The sequence below is a fragment of the Musca domestica genome, unplaced genomic scaffold (assembly GCF_030504385.1).
Source record: "Musca domestica strain aabys unplaced genomic scaffold, Musca_domestica.polishedcontigs.V.1.1 19, whole genome shotgun sequence".
Lineage (NCBI taxonomy): Eukaryota > Metazoa > Arthropoda > Insecta > Diptera > Muscidae > Musca > Musca domestica.
Window position 1 is genome coordinate 6,241,366 of NW_026712245.1, and position 20,366 is coordinate 6,261,731.

At 35.9% G+C, this 20,366-nt stretch overlaps 1 protein-coding gene across 1 annotated transcript; it reads left to right on the top strand.

The window, feature by feature from the left end:
* Positions 1-137: 137 nt before the first annotated feature.
* Positions 138-15,845, top strand: LOC101901543 (putative gustatory receptor 28b). The gene is made up of 4 exons (XM_005189886.3): positions 138-773; positions 14,715-15,116; positions 15,239-15,397; positions 15,465-15,845. The coding sequence occupies exons 1-4, from the start codon at positions 144-146 to the stop codon at positions 15,588-15,590; spliced, it is 1,317 nt and encodes a 438-aa protein (XP_005189943.2). The 5' UTR covers positions 138-143; the 3' UTR covers positions 15,591-15,845.
* Positions 15,846-20,366: the final 4,521 nt, after the last annotated feature.

Genomic DNA, 20,366 nt, shown 5'->3' on the forward strand with positions numbered 1-20,366 from the left:
AATGTCAATTAAACCACAAACGGGCAACTAAAGTGGTCAATCATTTTTAAATGAAATATGTCAATCATCTGAATCCACCCTCAACTATAAAAGCAAAAGGATACGAAATGAAATTCCACAGTATTTTCTTAAATCGCACCACCATGGCATTTTGGTTGGATTTCCTAAATCCGCAGGACACCTATGCCGCCGAGAAAACTCTACTCTTCGTGACCTTTATCCTGGGTCTGACACCGCTACGCATTGCCGGTCCATTTGGCAGGCGACGCATTTACATATCCCGTCTGGGCCTAGCCATCACCCTGCTGCAGAGTACCTTCTTTGTCTATTGTTTCCTGCATTCCTTTCTGCTGGAAGAATCCATTGTGAGATTCTTTTTCAAAACGGAAATTTCCAAAATCGGTGATATTTTGCAGAAATTCATAGGTCTGACGGGAATGTTGATTTTGTTTGGTATGAGTTTGCGACATAGCCGTGATTTGGTGGAAATGTACACGACAGTGGCCCAAATCGATTGGCGTTTTCGAAATTTGGGTGTTGAATTCAAATATCGTTATATTATGAATTTTCGCCACACCAAATTGGTGATGATGGTGGTGGTCTGTGGCAGCTACATGACCAGTTGTATGTGGATATTGTTCCATAATCAAATCTGGCCCTCGTTCCAGGCGGTGGGAGCGTTTTTTCTGCCGCATGTCTTTATTTTGAGTGTCGTGGTGTTGAATGTCTCATTTGCAATGCGTTTTGGTCAGCAATTTGATCTGCTCAATCGGGTGAGTTTCATATTTTTTTTTTTAATTATATGAAAATGATTCGAGGAAAATCAAACCTTGCTTAATCCGGCAATTTTTCCAAAGAATTGCGAAAGATAGTTGTCAGAAGTCTCTATAAAGTGATGTGGAAGTGAAATTGTTTTGGGATTTTAACAAATTTCAATCCCAGATGATGTTCGTCGATGCCGATCGAAATACTGGAAATAAAATGATGAAACCAAATATTTTTTAATACTACTGACCTCGGGCATAATTAAAAAAAAAGAAAAACAAAGCTTACAAAAAAATCCGAATAGTTTGCATTTAAATGTATTTATGATTATAATTTTGAAATAACTGTTTTTAAATCCATCTCTGATAAAACCCAGATTGTCTGTGACCAAATACAAATTCGTTCAATCTCTTTGGTATCCTAAAGGCAATAGCCTCAATTAATTTAATATGCAAAAATATTATAAAAAGCAATTAGTTAAAACTAAATAAGCTGAGGGTGCTGATGCCATAATAAAAGTAATATTTTTAAAACACGTGAATGGTAATAGCGTAGGACTTAACTGACTGTCCTACAGACTACTCAAATACTCAGGACTTTATAAGTTTGGTTTGGTTCCTCTTCTATGAAAAGCGATTGCTTTCCTCCTCTACGAGGGGTCTCCTTAATTTGCTTGTTTATCTATATTACAAGATCAACTAGTCTTCTTCCTTTCAATAAGTCAATCCTCTCCCAATTAGAATTTAACTATGAACAGAGCCACTGATATTTTCCTCTATGAGAGAACCCACACTTGACTTCTCCTATCTCTAGAGAAGAACCATTGTTATTATACTCTAGAGGAGAACCAATGAAGAAGACCCAATGGTCTTCTTTTGTAGATCTTCTTCTCTTTGATAGAACTGATTCCCCTCCGACCTCTACCATCTTTATAACAGATCTTGTATTGATTGAAATTTTGAGATATACCATGTCTGGAATTGAATCGGATTTTGATTTCGCTTCTTATGAACTTCGTGGATATTCAAAATGTTGAGCGTTTGTGGGGGAGGTACCAGAAGGAGTGGACTGATATATTCCGTCGTACTACCAGATCTTGGGTTCATAAAAATAGTAGGATGTGTGAAATTTGAAGACAATCGGACTCTTACATCATATTTTTTAAGAATTGTAATTATTCAAAATTTTGACCCCTTGTGGCAATGGCATTTGATATAGTGGAACCAATATTATGCATTTTGGCACAAGACCTAGAACCGATGCAAATATTAGAATTTGCAAAATTAGAGCAAACTTAGATTATTGCTTCCTTTTTTTTGTTTTAAATATTTCGAACTTTAGTGGGGGGGGGGGTACCAAAAGGAGTGGACCGATATTGTCCGTCTTAACACCTGACCTTGGGTTAGTATAAATATTGGGATGTGTGAAATTTGAAGACAATCGGCCTCTTACATCACATTTTATGGGAGTTGTAATTATTTAATATTTTGACCATTGTCCATTTTCACACCTGACCTAGCACTGACGCAAATATTGGATTGTCCTTTCTCTTTCTAGGATTTGCAAAGTTGGAGCAAAATCGGATTATCCTTTCTCTTTCTGTGCAAAAAATATATTTTTTAAAAATTTCGACCTTTTGTGGGTGAGGTACAAGAAGGAGTGGACCGATATTGCCCATCTCCGAACTCAATCTAAGTTTGGCAAAAATATTACGATGTACCCAGTTTGGGCCAAATCGGATACTCCCTTCGAGAGTTATCGTACGCACCAGCCAGACTGACAGACGGAGGAAGGACGGACATCGATCGACTCCAAATGTTCTGAAACGGATTTGGTCCAAAGAGACCAAATCAAATTGTACCGTATCAAATTGTATATACCCTCTGTAGCCATATGGCTGAGGGTATAAAAATCATGCATTCCTTCTCTATGTGAAAACTAATTTCCTCTCTCAGAGGATTTTTGGTGTTATCCTCCATGAAAGTATAAATTGGCCTCTTGTACAGGAAATCCCATTGCCCCTCTCTTGTATGAGAGGGTCTCTCTTTATATTGTGAGCAGGACTGCTCTATACTAATTTGAGTAAACCCGTTAGTTTCTTCGTGTTTAAGAAGACCCATAGAATTCCTTTTTATAGAAGATCTCCTCCTGATTGGGAAGACCGACTGGCATTTGCTTCTATTAGAAGATCCACCAGGAGAACAATCATTGGCATCCTCCTCAATAAAAAAAAACACCGGTCGTCTCTTCTATGAGAAGATTTGTTAGACTTCTTCTCTCCTTAGAACTCTTTCATATGGGGACACCCATTGATCTTCTCCACTTTGAGCGAAGGTCTGCCAGAGAACCCATTGGTAGTCTCTTAGGGAATTTTCGTTAGTCATATATTTTTCTTTCACATGGGAAGATATCTTCTTTTCTTGTCTATGAAGGAGCCTACTGATCTTTCAATGTTCTGCTTTATGAGAAGAATTATTTGCATCTTGAAAATCTGTTACTCTTCTCTTCTACAGGAAACCTGCTAGTCTTCCTATCAATGAGATAAATCATTTGTCTTCCCCCAATTGGGAGAACTCATTGGTCTGTGTACAAGAATCCGTTTTTCACCTTTATGGAACGACATTAAGGCTTTTCCTCTCTGAGAAAACCCTCCCTCTTGAAAAGGAGGTTATATTAACTTTGTCATTTCGTTTGTAACATACCTTAATATTCGTCGTAGAACCCATAAGGTATACATACAGGGTGAGACAAAAAACTGCAACAATGTCAAAAGCCATAATTTTTACATTTCTTTATAAATCTTATCGAATAAAAGCAAAATGTCAGAAATAGCATCAAATTTTGGAATAAGTTTAAATTTTTTCGAATTGGTCAGCTTTGGCACGAATTATGGCCTTCAAACGACCACACGTTGCCCGAATATTGCTCCGCGGTATTTTGTCCCATTCCCGGCGAAGTGCTTGCTTGAGGTGATCGACACTTTGTTATTTTTTAGAGCCAACCTTGGTTTCCAAAATACTCCCGACAAAATAGTGCAACGGATTGGTATTCGGAGATTTTGGTGGCCATTGTGCGCTGGAAATGAAGCGAGGAACCTCATTTTATAACCATTTTTGGGTGGTGCATGCTGAGTGCGATGGTGGTGAGTCCTGTTGGAATGTCCAAGGCCAAATTGTTTGCGTGCCCAAGGCTTTAATACACCCTTCAGAATATTTTCGCGATAATATTCGGCATTTATTCTGATGTCACGGTCGATTAATACGATCGGAGAGCAACAATCGGCTGTTATGGTGGCCCACACCATCACCATGGCCGGCGCTTGAGATCTGGTGACCAACCGAAGGTGCACATTTTCAGCTGACCTCTTTGGCAAGTAAGCACGATCATTTTGTGTGTGTACAAAATGCTGGAAAACGATTGTTTTCTCATCAGAGAAAACCAAATTCGGCAGTTCACCACTTTCGGCCAAGCGAAACAACTCTTTAGCTCTTTTGAGTCTATTTTCTTTCTGTTGCGGTGTAAGTTCTTGCCCTTTTTTGAAATTTCAATGGCTTTACCCCGAGCTCATTTTCTAATATTTGCTGAATAGAATATTGCGATATGTTCAGCTCACGAGCCATTTTTCGGCCACTGCGACGCGGGTTTCGATCAAGTCGCTTCTTTACTTTTCGAACCATTTCTGCTGATGTTGCTGTTTTCTTCCCTCCACTTCCTTGACGTCGGGATTTAAGATTTATTCACATTTAAATGCTGGAGTGCTCTGATATAATGAGCTGTCACTGCAAAAATTTTAACAGCTGTCGGACAAGTGGCTTGGAAGTGACAACAGTCTGAAATTGGTTAGAGGTTTTCCATCTCACCCTGTATTTAAATAATCGATCATTGGCTGAGGGTATACGTCTGTCGACAGAACAGACTAATGCTTTTTAAATTCTTAAATTGTCTTTTTTAAAAGGTTTTTGGAGGAGAAATATTAGCTTTCTACCTTCTTTGAAAATTCTTCTCAAAATTTCCGTTAAAGACCGAATAGGAAGATCGCTAATAGCATACTCATTATCATATGAAATTGTAGGGTATAAATATACTCATTTAAACACAAAAAGGGCTCCATAGAAATCCCTTTCTGAATGTGTATCTGTTTATGAGTGTGTGACAATTTGTGAACCATCACAAAAAATTCCGCATTCATAGACCACTTATTAACACGTATATCCAATTAATTAAACATTCTGGCTAAGCACTGATGCTATCAACCCTAATGTAATGCCATTAAAAATGAAGTTTGAAGTGCTTTTGGCCACTGCACTGGGGCCACTTCATTAGTGGTGTCGTCAGTTGAGTTACAACTTTCAAAGCGCAATGTCCTCGGCAATACTTCTACCACGAAGTGTACAAATATTTTGGCGTGATGTGCAAAAACCCGGAGATATTTATGGCAGTTTGAGAATACTTTTCCTCATCACCTTTCTGGGAGGTGTTCTCCCATTGGAATATCGTTCGAAACCAAAGAATCATTTGAAGCCAACAATTCCCTCCTACTGCTATGCCATTTGTATTTTCGTTTTCTTCGTTTTTATCTTCCTCTACGTGAAGACCACCGGCGAATCGGTAATGGAACATTTCCACGAATCGAATGTGTCGCGTTTTACGGATAACATGCGCAAATTTAATGGCATGATTGGTCTGTTGATTGCCCTCGGTCTGGGGCTATGACGTGGTCGAGTGTTCGTTAAACTCCTACAGCAGTTGGAGGATTTGGAGTTACGTTTATCCCATTTGGGATTGGCGTTCCATCAGAGGAATAATGCATTTTGGATAAATTTGGTGATTGTATCCCTGAGCTGTGCAAATTTGGCATTCATTTTGTATGGTTCGATTGTTTTTACTTTGAGTGAGATTTTCGTATCTCCCTGGGCTTGGATCTCATTCTATTCGCCGCATTTGATTGTCAGCTGTATTGTGATGTTGTTCAATGCTATCATGCAAAAAGTGACGATGTATTTCAAGAGTTTCAATAAGGTAATTGTGAAAATATTTTGAAAAATTATACCAATGTAATCATTACTGGTTTTCGGACTTTTATATACAATTTTTTATAAAATTTTGAAATTTGTGTGAGGTACCAGGTATAGTCGACCGTAGTATTTAATTTCAAAATACTTCAAATAATATTTTAGAAATATCCACTTCCAAAAATTATTTAATGTTTCTGTTTAGTATGGGTTTTTAAAAAATTATTTCCTTATTTTTGACCTTACCAGGAAATACTGGATTAAAAACCAGAAGAGTTCCTAGTCAAAAATATGGACTTGAAGCGAAGATTTTTACGTTTTTCAATTTAAAAAAAAAATAGACGATTAAAAATATTATATTTTTCGATCAAAAATTCCACATTTTTAAAAATTGTTTTTACTATTTTATGGGATTTAAAAATTATTTTTATAATTTTTTTTTTTTATAATTTCCTTACCAAAAATTGGGGAAAATAACCAAAAAAAAAAAATAGAAAAATATTTTTGAGGTTTCCTTACCATAAAATGGTGGATTTTTAAAAATTATTGTTTAAATAATCATGAATTTTTAGAGATGAACATTTTCTGACCAAAATTGTAAAAAATGGGTTGGGATTTATTTTTCTTTAAATATTTACGATAATTAAAATATGAGTTAAAAAAGTTATTAAAACATCCACGATTTTTAGCACGAGTTGCTTGAAGAAATTTTGTTAAATATATGATTAATTTGGTTATGAGTTCTTTGAAAAAAAACATTGAAAAATTTGAGGAGATCATTCGATAATTTTTGATATTAAGGTCGTGAAAAAAATCACGACTTTGGTCAGGAGGACCTTTAAAGACCTTATATTTTTGATCGATAGAACCTTGAAAAGATTTTCTGAAAAACAATCCACAAGTCTCGAGATGTTTTAAAAGATTTTATTAAAAAGAACAAGTAAAAAAGCACGGCCGAACTTTTTATACAATCCACAATTTGGAAGGAACTTGCAATTCCAGTGAAAAATATTTTTAAAATACAGAATATAAGGAGGTGCCCTTATATGGAGATTATATACTTAAATTTAGATCTATATAGAAAATTCTTTTCAGGGATGTTTCCTACATATATACATAACAAACTGCCAATTTACAGCAAATAATCTTCAACAAGAGGATTAAAGCTGCCAAAACACCTTAAATCTGGCGGTACAGTTATATGGGGGCTATATCGAAATTTGACCTATTATTAATACGGAAAACTTCTGCGGAACTAAAATGCATCTCAACAAAATTTAATCTACTTCATTTCGATCGTAAGCTAAAGTGATTTCCACAGATAGATAGACAGACGGACGGACGGGCATTGTTAAATCGACATAGAATCCTATGCTATGCTTTTTATGACGTATTAAAAACGCAATGACAAACTTAATATACTCTTCATAGTATGGAGGAGGATATACAAATACACAGATTATCGTTAGGAGGGATGTTGTAGTCAGAAGGTATTTGAAAATAAATTTTAAAAAATCAACACTTTTTGGTCAGGAGCTTTTTTATGTTTGCACTAATTTTCTTAATACACAGCTTTTTAATGAACGCTCCTTGAAAGAATTCTAAAAGTTCAAGTTATTTAGCCCGGAATTCCTTAAGAAATGTTCTTTACAAATCGTAGATTTTTTGTCAGCTCGATCTTAAAGGTTTTTCATTAAAAATCGATCCAATGTTTCATGGCTCTTTCAAACACATGGTTTTTGGACAGAGAAAAAAAAATCATGCATAAAAATGGAAATTAATATATTTTTTACGAGTGTCGGTTACTTCGTCAACGAAAAGCCTAGATTACAATTTTAGATTAGTTCCAAAAGTTCGTGTTAGGCTTTTGTAGTACCCAAAATGCACAATTTGTTCAGCTTGAAAACTTTTTAATAAAAACTTCATATCATTCTAACTTTTCAGACTTTCAAAGCTTTAATATATTATTCAAGTTGTTCAAGTTAACAAGAAAATGTTTGCCTTTTACACTAAAATCTTTAAAACCGTTAATTTTGAAGTTTACCGAGAGAGCTATATTTTCTTACCCAATACCATATTTAGTACTTATACACCCCCCCCCCCCCATGTCTCAATTCAAGATATCAACAGAGGCCACAATATTAAATTTAAAGTTTCCAGCCCTAACTATTCACCCAATTCCAAATTTAGTATTTAGATACCATTAGCAATTTAAATATCATATTTCAGAATGTTATCTCTATCCCTTCATCCTATACCAAATATAGCACCATTCAGTACTTTTCGTACAATAATTCTAAAGATTTCCAAAACCACCTTCATATGCCAACCACAGACACCAATCCTTCCTTCCTTCATCCAATACCAAAATTTTTTAGATTTTAGTACTTTCCGTACAATTACAGTACACATGTCTAAAGCCATCTCCATATCTCTATTCAATATACTAACAGATTTCAAAATTTCAAGATTCTAACTGCAACCATTTCGTCTGAACGTTGATTCTATGTCAGTCAGTTATTTCACTACTCTATATATATATATATAAAGATATTGGTCTCCGGTTTAGGCAAGACCTAACTATTCAATTTTTTATGACTCCAGATCCTAACAAGTTTTATACACATTTTTTTACTAGTTTCAGATTGCAAAAGACATCCAAACCCTGATCTCAATCGGGTTGCTTCTTGATATTTAACAAGTATATTAATAAGAGTTGTAAATAATAATAAACAAGTTAAAAAGCAGTAAGTTCGGCCAGACCGAACTTTGAATACCCTCCACCATTTGGAACGAATTTGGAAATTTTCAAAAAAAAAAAAAAACATCTGTTAAAAAATCTGTTAAAATCTTAAAAATACCGAATATAACCATTATATTGAGGTCTATACGACATGAACCTACATAGGCATTGTTTGTTATAAGCCATTACCATATTATAAACGGGTATAATGTAGCACCTTCAAAATACCGTATATAGGGAGGTACCGTAATATCGGAGCTATACGAAGACCTGGACCTGCATAGACAATTTTCTTTCACAGGCTGTAGCATCCATTCAACAATTTTGGTGAGTATTGTACCTAAAATCGTCAAAATACCGAATATAGGGAGGTACTGATATATGGGGCCTATACGAAGACCTGGACCTGCATAGGCAATTTTCTGTCACAGACTGAAATTCTCATTACGAACTCTTAATACGTAATTTGAAACTACTCCGGTGAATAATAACGCTAAAATCATCGAAATACCGAATATTAGGAGGTACCGTTATAGGGGGACTATACGACGACGTGTACCTGCACAGACAATTTTCTGCCATAAGCTGTAGTATGGACTACGAACTTCAAATGCCAAATTTGAAACAATTCCGGTGAATAATGTCGCTAAAATCATCATAATACCGAAAGTATAGGGAGGTGCCGTTATATGGCGGCTACACGAAGACGTGGGCCTGCACAGACAATTTTCTGTCATAGGCTATAGTATTCATTATCAACTTCAAATGCCAAATTTAAAATAGATGAAATCACCAAAATACCGGAAATAGGGTGGTAGAATAATAGGCTGTAGTATCTATAACGAACTTCAAGTATCAAAATTGAAACACTTCCGGTGAATAATGTAGCATAAATCGCAGAAATACCGAAAATAGAGAGATACCATTTTATGGGGGCTATACCAAAATGTGGACCTTCATGGCCCACATTCAATACCAAAAGTCGTGCTGACATAATATACGCTTTAGTAACATTTTATTAACTTATCTCATTTCGTTTGAAAGCTAGAGTGATTTCCACAGACTGATAGAGGACGGACATCGCTAAATCGACATAGAATTGTATGCTGATCAAGCATATATATACTTTGCGAGGTCTAAAATGTATATTTCGAGTTGCTATAAAGGGAGTGGCAAACTCCATACTATGGTGGAGGGTATAAAAAGGCCTACAACGAACTTTTAAAATGAAGCCAAAATTGTAGGGTGGATTTTTTGCTGACGAAGTAGCGGGCACTTGCTAGTATTTTTAGATATGAGGTTTCCAATTTAAGAATAAATTTCAGTATTGGTCCAATTTGTTTCTACATACTTTCAAATTTAAGTCAACAACGTCAAACATTACTCTCAGTGCCTAGGGACTGAATACTCTATCCCTTAGGACCATTTGAAAAAATTAAACAATAAAAACGTCCGTATTCTGTGTAATAAAAATTAGTACAAAATACCTCGTTTATTGTCCTAGAAATAAAAACAATGGCAACATTAAATATTTACCCTGTGCTAAGACCTGTGCCTTCAAATACAAGTAACGGTCGTTGAGGATAAAAACCATATAAATAACAAATGTCATAAACTGACAACAACAATAAAAACGATTAACAACTGGGTATTCAAATTAATTAATTAAGAACATTGATGACGATACCATCTTCGCCATAACTCATGACCATTAAAAATAAAAACAAAAAAAGAAAAAACAGGGAAAAACGGCTTTGGATCAACAGGACGACAACTTCTTTTAATGGTGTAAAACGCTTTAGTTTAACTTAACAACTTTCCCGTGTAATAGCCACCAATTTGGGTTAAATGTCATTTCTGCCGTTTGCGTTGCGCGTGTTTCTTCACGATTTACATAGGCCGGGTGATGTCTATGCCTGCTACCGTCTGATGTTCCTACTCACCTTCATGGTAGGGCTGGCTCCATTCGAATTTCACTCGCATCCGAGAAGACATTTGAGCAATACCCTTTTTGGCTATGGCAATACCTTGGTGCGCATAATCTTTTACATTTTGGTATTCGGCTATACTATGGGCCATGAACAATCCCTGCTCAGCCACTTTTTTGAAACCGAAGTGTCCCGCCTGACAGATAATCTGCAAAAATTCAATGGCATGTCTTGTATCCTGATGATACTGCTCTGCAGTTGGGTCCAAAGTAAATATTTAATGCGTTTGATGGAACAATTCGAATGGATCGAGTTGCGTTTATCTCGCCTGGGTGTGAAATTTTTGCAGAAGAATTGCTCCGCATGGATTAATTTGAGAATCCTTTTGACCCTCAGTGCGAATGTGGGATTTATTCTCTACGGTTCGGTGGGTGTGTTTTGGCGAAACGGTGTTGCAATATCACCGGTGACAACAGTGGCGTTTTATTCACCCCATTTGGTGGTCAGTACTGTGGTTGTGCTTTTCAGTTCGGTACTGAAGAAATTGAAGCCGTATTTGAGGGCCAACAATAAGGTAATTTATGGAGAACGAAGATTCCGGATTAAAAATTAAATTTTATAAACTATTGCACTGACGTATTCATAAAGGCGTTTCGAAACCAATAATTTGTATTTTTCAACGTTAAATTTGGAAAAAAAATATAATTTCGGGGGAGAAAAAGCTTGAGTCTTTCTGGTACTCCACACAAACTGATAAGATTTTGAAAACCCTGAAGCTATCAAAAAGTAAAAAACGAGGTACTGACTGATTCATTAACGCCCAGGCGAAACGGCTGGAGCTAGAATCTTGAAATTTTGCACGTGGGTCAATGTTGGTGGGCAGGGGTTAGATAAGTTTGGGTTTTCGGAAACTCCGACTAGAAGTGTATGAAAGGTACTAAATTTCGTACTTTTTGGTATTTTGTGAACGGATACAGCTAAAATCCTAAAATTTCGTATAAAAAATAAGTTTGAGAAGTAGAAGGTTTTGGTAATGCGTACTAAGTGTAACAACTGCACTAAATTGTACTTAATTGGGTACAGTTTTGTTTTTGTTGAACGGATTCATCTGGAAATTTAAAATGTTGGAATTGGGGTATTTGCTGGTGGGTAGGGTTATGATTAAGAATCGGGTTTGAAAATGTGTTCAGCAAGCGTACGAAAGGTACTAAATGGTACAATTTGAAAGTTGGTTTTGGAAATGGAAATGTGAATTTGACATTAGGGTTCATATGTAACTTAGACATTTGGAGGTGGTTTCAGAAATGTGTACCATAATTTTACAAAAGGTACTAGATGGTACTAAATTTGGTGTTGGGTGAAAGCATAGAGCTAAATGTCTGAAATTTAATTTTTAGCTTACTGTTGGTGTTTGAGCTTTGGCGGTGGTTTTGGAAATACGTACTAAAAAGTGCCACATGGTACTAAATTTAGTATTTGGGTAAGGGATTTAGTTGGAAGTCTAAAATTTGGCATTAGAATCACCTTTGGTGCGGTTTGGTTGATACATGGCAAGGAATTTGAAAATAAGTACTAAAAAGTACGAAAGGTACTAAATAGTAATAACTTTGGTGTTTGGGGAAGGAATAGAGCTGGAAATCTGAAATTGTGGTTGAGAGTCTTTAGAGTCCCATAGTGCGAAACTCTAGGATATACAAATTAAACGGTTTTTCGAAATTCTAACAATTTGTGTGCCAAATGTACTTAAATGCACTAAATTTGGTACCATTTGGAATTATGTGAACGGATGGTGGTAAATTTTTAAAATTTGATTTAAGAATCAATTCTTAGTAATGAGGGCGAATGTAAGGAGGTGGTTTTGGAAATATGTACTAAGAGTGTAAACTGTACTAAATGGTACTAAATTTGGTAAAATTCCGTTCTGGTGAACGGAAGAAGCTGGCAATTTGAAATGTGTGAACTGGGTTCCCTGTGAGAGTTAGACTTATGATAAAGAGGTGGATTTGGAAATGTGTACTACAAGTGCACGAAAAATGCTATATAGTACTTTATTGGGTATGTGTACTATTTCGGAAATGTGTACTATGATAGTGCGAAACGTACTGAATGCTACTATATTTGGCATATGGTGAAGGGATAGGCTGAAATCCTCAAAATTGGTCGCTCTCGGTATCTAGAATTGAGATATGGAGGTGGTTTTTAACTTGATACTATAATTGTACGAGAAGTACTCAATGGTACTAAAAGTACTAAATGGTACAAAGTTTGATATTGGGTGAAGGAATGGGACTGCAATTCTTATGGAAGTGATTTTGGAAATGTAAACTAAGAGGTACTAAATTGGGTATTGGATGAAGGGATGGAGCTGAAGTCCTGAAATTTGATATTGAGGTCTCTGTTGATATCTGTAATTGAGATATGGAGGTGGTTCTTGAAATATGTACTACAAGTGCCCTAAAAGTACAAAATAGGTGAACAGATAATATGGAAATATAAAATTTGATACTAAGATAGGTGTTCATATTAGCCTGGACATATGGAGATGATTTCGAAAATGAGTATTATAATTTTACGAAAAGTACTAAATAGTACTATATTTGGTATTGGGTGAAGGGATGGATATAAAACTCTAAAATTTAATATTTAGATGAGTGACGGTATCTATGTTTGAGATTGGCGGCGGTCTGTAAATGGACCTATATTTGTACGAAATGTTTTAAATGGTACTAAATTAGCTAGTAGTTGAATGGATAGTGCTGGAATCCCGAATATTGATATTGAAGTCTCTGTTGGTATCTGGAATTGAAATAGGGAGATGGTTTTGGAAATGTGTACTATAATTGTACGAAAAGTACTAAATAGTACTAAATTTGGTATTGGATGAAAGAACGGGACTGGAATTTTCAATTTTGATGTTGGTGCACGAAAAGTAGTAAATAGTACAAAATTTTGTATTTAGTGAAGGAATAGATCTGATATCATTAAATTTGATAGGGATGTCATTGTTGGTGTCTATGGTTAAGATAAGGAGCTGGTGTTGTGTATATATACTATAATTGTACTAAATGGTACTAAATTTGGTATTGCGTCAAGGGATAGGGCAGGAATACTCTAATTTGTTATTGAAGTCTCTGTTTTTGTATCAGGGGTTGAGATATGGAGGTGGTTTTAGAAATGTGCACTATAATTGTTCGAAAAGTACTAAGAGGCACTAAACTGGGTATTGAATGAAGGGATTGAACTGGAATCCCGAAATTTGATATTATGGTCTCTGTTGGTATCGCGAATTGAGATATGGAGGTGGTTCTTGAAATACAGGGTGAGATAAAAAAACTGCAACAAAGTCAAACGCCATAACAAGAAAAAAATGTCGAAAATCGCATCAAGTTTTTATGACTTTCAAACGAAATAGTCATACGCTGCCCGAATATTGCTCGGTGGTATTTTGGCCTATTCCCGGCGAAGCGCTTGCTTGAGGTGATCGACACTTTGGTATTTTTTAGTGCCAACGTTGCTTTCCAAAATACTCCAGACACAATAGTCCAACGGATTGGTATCCGGAGTTTTTTGCCATTGTGCGCTGGAAATGATGCGAGAAACCGAATTTTGTAACCATACTTGGGTGGCGCGGGCTGAGTGCGATGGTGCTGAGTACTGTTGGAACGTCCAAGGTCTGAGTCCAAAATGTTTGCGTGTCAAGGATTTAGTACACCCTCCAGAATATTTTCGCGATAATATTCCGCATTTATTCTGATGCCACGGTCGATTAATACGAGCTGAGAGGCGCTTGAGTTCCGTTGACCAACCGATTCGATCAAGTCGCTTCTTTACTTATCGAACCATTTCTGCCGATGTTGCTGTTTTCTTCCGTCCACTTCTATGACGTCGGGCTACGCTACCAGTATCACGGTAACGAGCGATGGTACGAGACACAAAAGACTGTCACTGGAAAATGACAGCAGTCTGAAGTTGGTTGCAATTTTTTTCATTTCACACTGTATATAGCGATATGCCAAGTTTGGACTAAATTGGTTACTTCCTTCAAGAGTTTTCATGCCATTAACAAATTAATCGACTCCAAATGCCACGAAACAAATTTCGTCCAAAGAGACATGAGTCAATCGCTCACTTATCTTTTACAATTTTATATAGAATATATTTATCCATCCAACACTAGAGTGGATCGACTATTATCAGATCAACAACCTTCTAAACAATCCTTCATTTAACATAGAAATTATTTTCCCTTCTTCTTCGCCTTTACAGGTTCTCAAAAATCTCAGCCATCAATGGGATACGCGCAACATCAAGGCCATAACACAGAAACAACGTTCGCTTCAGTGTCTCGACTCATTCTCCATGTATACGATTGTTTCGAAAAATCCCTCCGAAATTATACAAGAATCGATGGAAATTCATCAGCTGATTTGTGAGGCAGCATCGACAGCGAATAAATATTTCACCTATCAACTGTTGACCATCATTTCGATAGCCTTTCTGATTATTGTTTTCGATGCCTACTATGTCCTGGAAACCCTGTTGGGCAAGTCGAAGCGGGAGAGTAAATTTAAGACAGTCGAGTTTGTCACCTTTTTTTCGTGTCAAATGATTTTGTATTTGATTGCGATCATCTCGATTGTGGAGGGCAGTAATCGGGCTATTAAGAAGGTGAGCTTCAAAATTTAATTTTAATATTTTTAAAAACAATAATTTCGAATCTGTAGAGTAGCCAGAAGTTGTCGTTTACAATTTTGTTACAAATAAATTAAAAGTTCTTTTTATTCTTCCAGAGCGAAAAGACCGGTGGCATTGTCCATGCCCTGTTGAACAAGGCCAAGACCCCAGAAGTCAAAGAGAAGCTGCAACAATTTTCTATGCAGCTGCTTCATTTGAAAATCAATTTCACTGCAGCTGGTCTCTTCAACATAGATCGGACGTTATATTTTACGGTAAGACCGCATTTCCCTCTCAATTTCATTTATGGAGTTCAGAATAACATTTTGAATTTTATTTCAGATAAGTGGTGCCCTAACAACCTATCTCATCATTTTGCTTCAATTCACATCGAGCAGCCCTCCAGCCGTTCAGGCTGCCTGCGAAACTGCAAATTCAACGAATATTGCCAATCTAACGCAGCATTAGTGGAGGAGATTCTTAAGTGTGGAGCATCTAGTGGTTGTTTAATGAACTACAACCAATTTGGAATCTTTCATGTTTTTGAAAATGTCTCAAATATACATTCTCAAGTATACAATTTGAAAAATTTTTAATATGCAACCCATCCAAAACATTGAAGCCATAGTTCGATAATCAATCTGTAGATGAACTACCCCATATAAATATATCATTATTTTATATTTTATTTGTTAAATGTGATTTAAGCTATAATTATTAATAAATAAATATATACAACTGAATATTAACAATAACCTTATTAAGGTTGTGAAGTAAATTTAATCTACAGAAGAAGTCATGAAATGGTAAAAAATTGCCGAGTAGCAGGAATGTTAAAGCGGGTCAAGGGGACGGCTCAAAGGAAACTTTCCGAAATAGGGACTCTTGGGAATAATGTGTATTCTTTCTACCTGTTGGAAAGATTTCCCCTTTTAAATTTTTGCCTTTTAAGCAGAACACACAGAGATATTCAATTTTATATCAAACTAGCTGACCCAGACGGCGTCGCTGGCCCCTAGTTATACCCTCCAATCCCTACATATTCGTCATAGATGCCCGTGAAGATAAATTTTAAAATATAAATGCAAAGACACAAGTCACTTGTATTTTGTGTTGGTGCGCAAGGGGTTAATTGAAAAATAGTTTTTTTAATATTAATGATTTTTACCATTTTTTTGGATAAATCAACGTATTTTTAAATTAAATTAAATTAATTAATTAAATTAATTTAACAGGAAAATGACACAATTTCCCGACAAGGAGGAATAACCAGAGTGGTGTTGGCGGTAGGAAAACTGCATGGAAAATGCTGAATTGCACAAAAACTATGCTAGCATTGAGGCGGGTCTTAAATGAAAGGTCTCGAGGAGTACTTTCTGGCTATATATGCCTTATAATCCCAACTGATTTCAGATAATCGAATTTTTTCGATTTTCTAACCAAAGTGGGGGTTTCGGTAGGGAAACTGCATGGAAAATGCTGAATTGCACAAAAACTATGCTAGCTGCGTCATTGTATTCCCAACTGATTTCAGATAATCGAATTTTTTCGATGTTCTAACCAAAGTGGCGGTTTCGGTATACAATGCCTCAATGACGCAGCTAGCATAGTTTTTGTGCAATTCAGCATTTTCCATGCAGTTTCCCTACCGCCAACACCACTCTGGTTATTCGTCTTCGTCGGGAAATTGTGTCATTTTCCTGTTAAATTAATTTAATTAATTAATTTAATTTAATTTAAAAATACGTTGATTTATCCAAAAAAAAAATGGTAAAAATCATTAATATTAAAAAAAACTATTTTTCAATTAACCCCTTGCGCACCAACACAAAATACAAGTGACATGTGTCTTTGCATTTATATTTTAAAATTTACCTTCACGGACATTCGTCGTAGACCCCATGAAGTGAATATACTCATAATCGACATAAAATTTTAAGTCGATTTAACGATGTCCGGCTCTTTGTTTGTCCGTCTGTCTGTTGAAATCACAATATAGCCCACATTATGATGCAGAGCTTCAAAATTTGACAGAACAATTTGTATTTTGTCTAGGATGGTTGGTATTGAAAATGAGACATATCGGTCCACATTCTGGTATAGCTGCCATGTAACGGTACGATATTCGGTATTTAGATGATTTTTGCTACATTTTTTCAGGGATTTGTCTAAAAATTGGTATTTGTTGGTCATAATGGGTTGAAACTACGGTTGCGAAACATTGTATATATAGGTCCACGTTTTTGTATAGCCCCCATATAACGGTACCTCTCGACGTTCGGTATTATGATGATTTTTGCCACATTTTTTCACGGAATTGTCTAAAAATTGTTGTTTGATGGTCACAATGGTTTCTACCTCGTGTGACGAAACATTATATGTATAGGTCCACGTTTTGGTATAGCCCCATATCACAGTACCTCCCAATATTCGGTATTTTCATGACTTTTGTCAATTTTTTTTTTCACGGATTTGTCTAAAAATTGATATTTGTTGGTTATAATAGGTTCTAGCTCTAGTGCCGAAACATTGCATGTACCTCCCGATATTCGGTGTTTTTATGGTTTTTGCCACATTTTTTAATGGATTTGCCCAGAAATTGGTATTTGTAGTTCATAATAGGTTCTAGCTCGTTTGGCGAAACACTGTACGTATAGGTCCACGTTTTGGTACAGCCCCCATATAAGGGTACCACCGAATACCGAATTTTAATGATTTTTGCCACATTTTTTCATGGATTTGCCTAAAATTGGTATTTGTAGTGCATAATGGGTTCTAGCTCGTGTGGCGAAACATTGAATATTTAGTTCCACATTCACGCACATAATTGTTTCAAATTTGCTATTTTAAGAAGATTTGATAGGTGACAATCTTTGAAATTGTCTATATAGGTTCCCATTTTGGTATGGCCCCCATACAACGGCCTCACCCACTTTATGGTTTTTTGATAAGTTTAACTGCATTATCCAAACGGTCTTACTGGCATTTGTAGTTAAAAGTAGAACACGTTTGAATTCAGATATTTTTATAAAAAAAATGTTTTCTTTTCTTTCTGATTATGATGTTGCAATGATCTGGGGCTGAGATAGTTTGTACCCTATCTCAACCCCAGACCATGTCAAAATCATAATCAGTAATAAAATATTTTAAACTCTATTCATAATCTATTTCGACCATGTCATGGATATACAAAAAGCAACACTATCGTCTGTTTTGCTGCTGCGGTGTGACGAAAACTAAAGGAGATTTACTCCCACTCGAAAATGAGCTGTAGAAAATAAAGTATACTTAATACTGCGGTTCGAATTTGATCGAGTTTCGCTCTTTACTCGAATTTTAGCGATCTACTTATTTTTATCGATCTACTCTTTTTTAGAACTTTTCGGAATAAGCGACCATATTCAGGAGGCAAAACAGCAGATACTTAATTGTTATTGAATGGGTCAACTTTCTGGTATAGGTTTCGGGCCGTTTGGTGTTACTGTAATCCTCACTATCACATGCATTGTTGGTAGAGCTTGGCGATTATACTCTTGAACTTTTTTGTTTTGGTTTCATTTCCAACTAAAGCTTAAAAAATCTGCCCCATTTGAATCTTATTTTGATCCGACTCGAAAACGAGCGAAGCATTATAGCTTCTGAAAGATAGGGTATACAACTTTTTCCCTGATCTCTGGAAAACTAATGCTCGAATTTGAGAGTGAAACTCGCTCTCTGGTCTGACCATAGCTGACCACCACTTCCATTTCCGTATACTTTATGTATTTAAAATTTATTTAATATTACGTATACGACCGTTAGGCAATATCAAGATAACTTTGCCACAATGGAACTATAAGCTGATGACTTACTGACTTACAAAATAAATACAGTCAATTCCATTAAAAACCAATAAAGTCGAGTGGGGACCGACTTTATGATACCCTACACCACTTTACACATAACACAAAAGTTTTTAAAGGCAATTTGTGAGAACTAAATCATACCAAATTATGATTATAGTTATAACTTAAAGTCCAAAGGAACTTATATATGAGAAGAATATCCTCCACTGAATCGATTTCTACTAAATTTGCCGAAGCATTTGTGCCTTCTCAAATTGGGCCATTTGGGGCACAATTAACTTGAAATCGGATAAACATATATATGGGAGCTATCTCCAAATCTGAGCCGATCTCTATACAATTTGCATTTACGAGCTGTGTGTGATATATTTCCCCGAATATCGTTACTAGGGAGTGTATATTGCACAAATCGGATAAGAAAAATATATATGGAAGCTATAGCTATATCTGAACCGATTTTCACCAAATTTGATATAAATGTTTCTTGACTAAATTAAGTAAGTGCCAAATTCCATTCCATTGGGGTTAATATTACACGTTTGGTGCACAATAAAAGGTAAATCGGACGAAGTTTTATATGGGAGCTATATCCAAATCTGAACCGATCTCGATAAAATTTAGCAAAGGTATTTCTGAGTTGTATTTCATATATTTCCCTATCGTTGTTACCGTGTGCATATTACGGCTGCGGAGGACAAAAATAGCAAATCGGATGAACAATATATATGGGAGCTATAGCTATATATGGACCGATTTCAGTAAAATTTGTCATACTTATTTTCAGGCCTAATTTGGAAGTATGTGCAAAATTCCACACTATTTGGGCTGATATTACACGCTTGGTGCACAATTAAAGGCAAATCGGACGAAGATATATATGGAAGCTATATCTAAATTTTGACCGATTATCTCCAATTTCAATAGGGTTCGTCCTTGGGCCAAACAAATGATTTGTGCAAAATTTCATCTGGATAGGGAAATAAACTGTATTTTGTTTACAAAAATACATGGAAATACGGACGGACGGACGGATGGACATGCAAAAATCGACTCAGAATGTGATTCTATGCAGATCATCAAAAGGAACTATTGGTCTATCTCGTTTCCTTTTGCCTCTTACAAACAAATGCACAATGACATAATACCTTGATCACCTTGTGGTGTAGGGTATAAAAATAGAGTTAATTCCGTTAAATATTAATGTTCCAGTGTACCCTCGTTAAAACCAAAATTAAAGGAGGAAATGCTGTTTGTAGAACCTACCTTTAAAGAAAACTAATAATCCATCATTTCCATTTCTTGGGAAACTAGAGCCGGTGGGAAAAGATTGGAGTTGTCATTTGAAGTAGGGAGGCACCCAAACCTTTATTATAATTTCCTCACAAACAAGAGATAAACA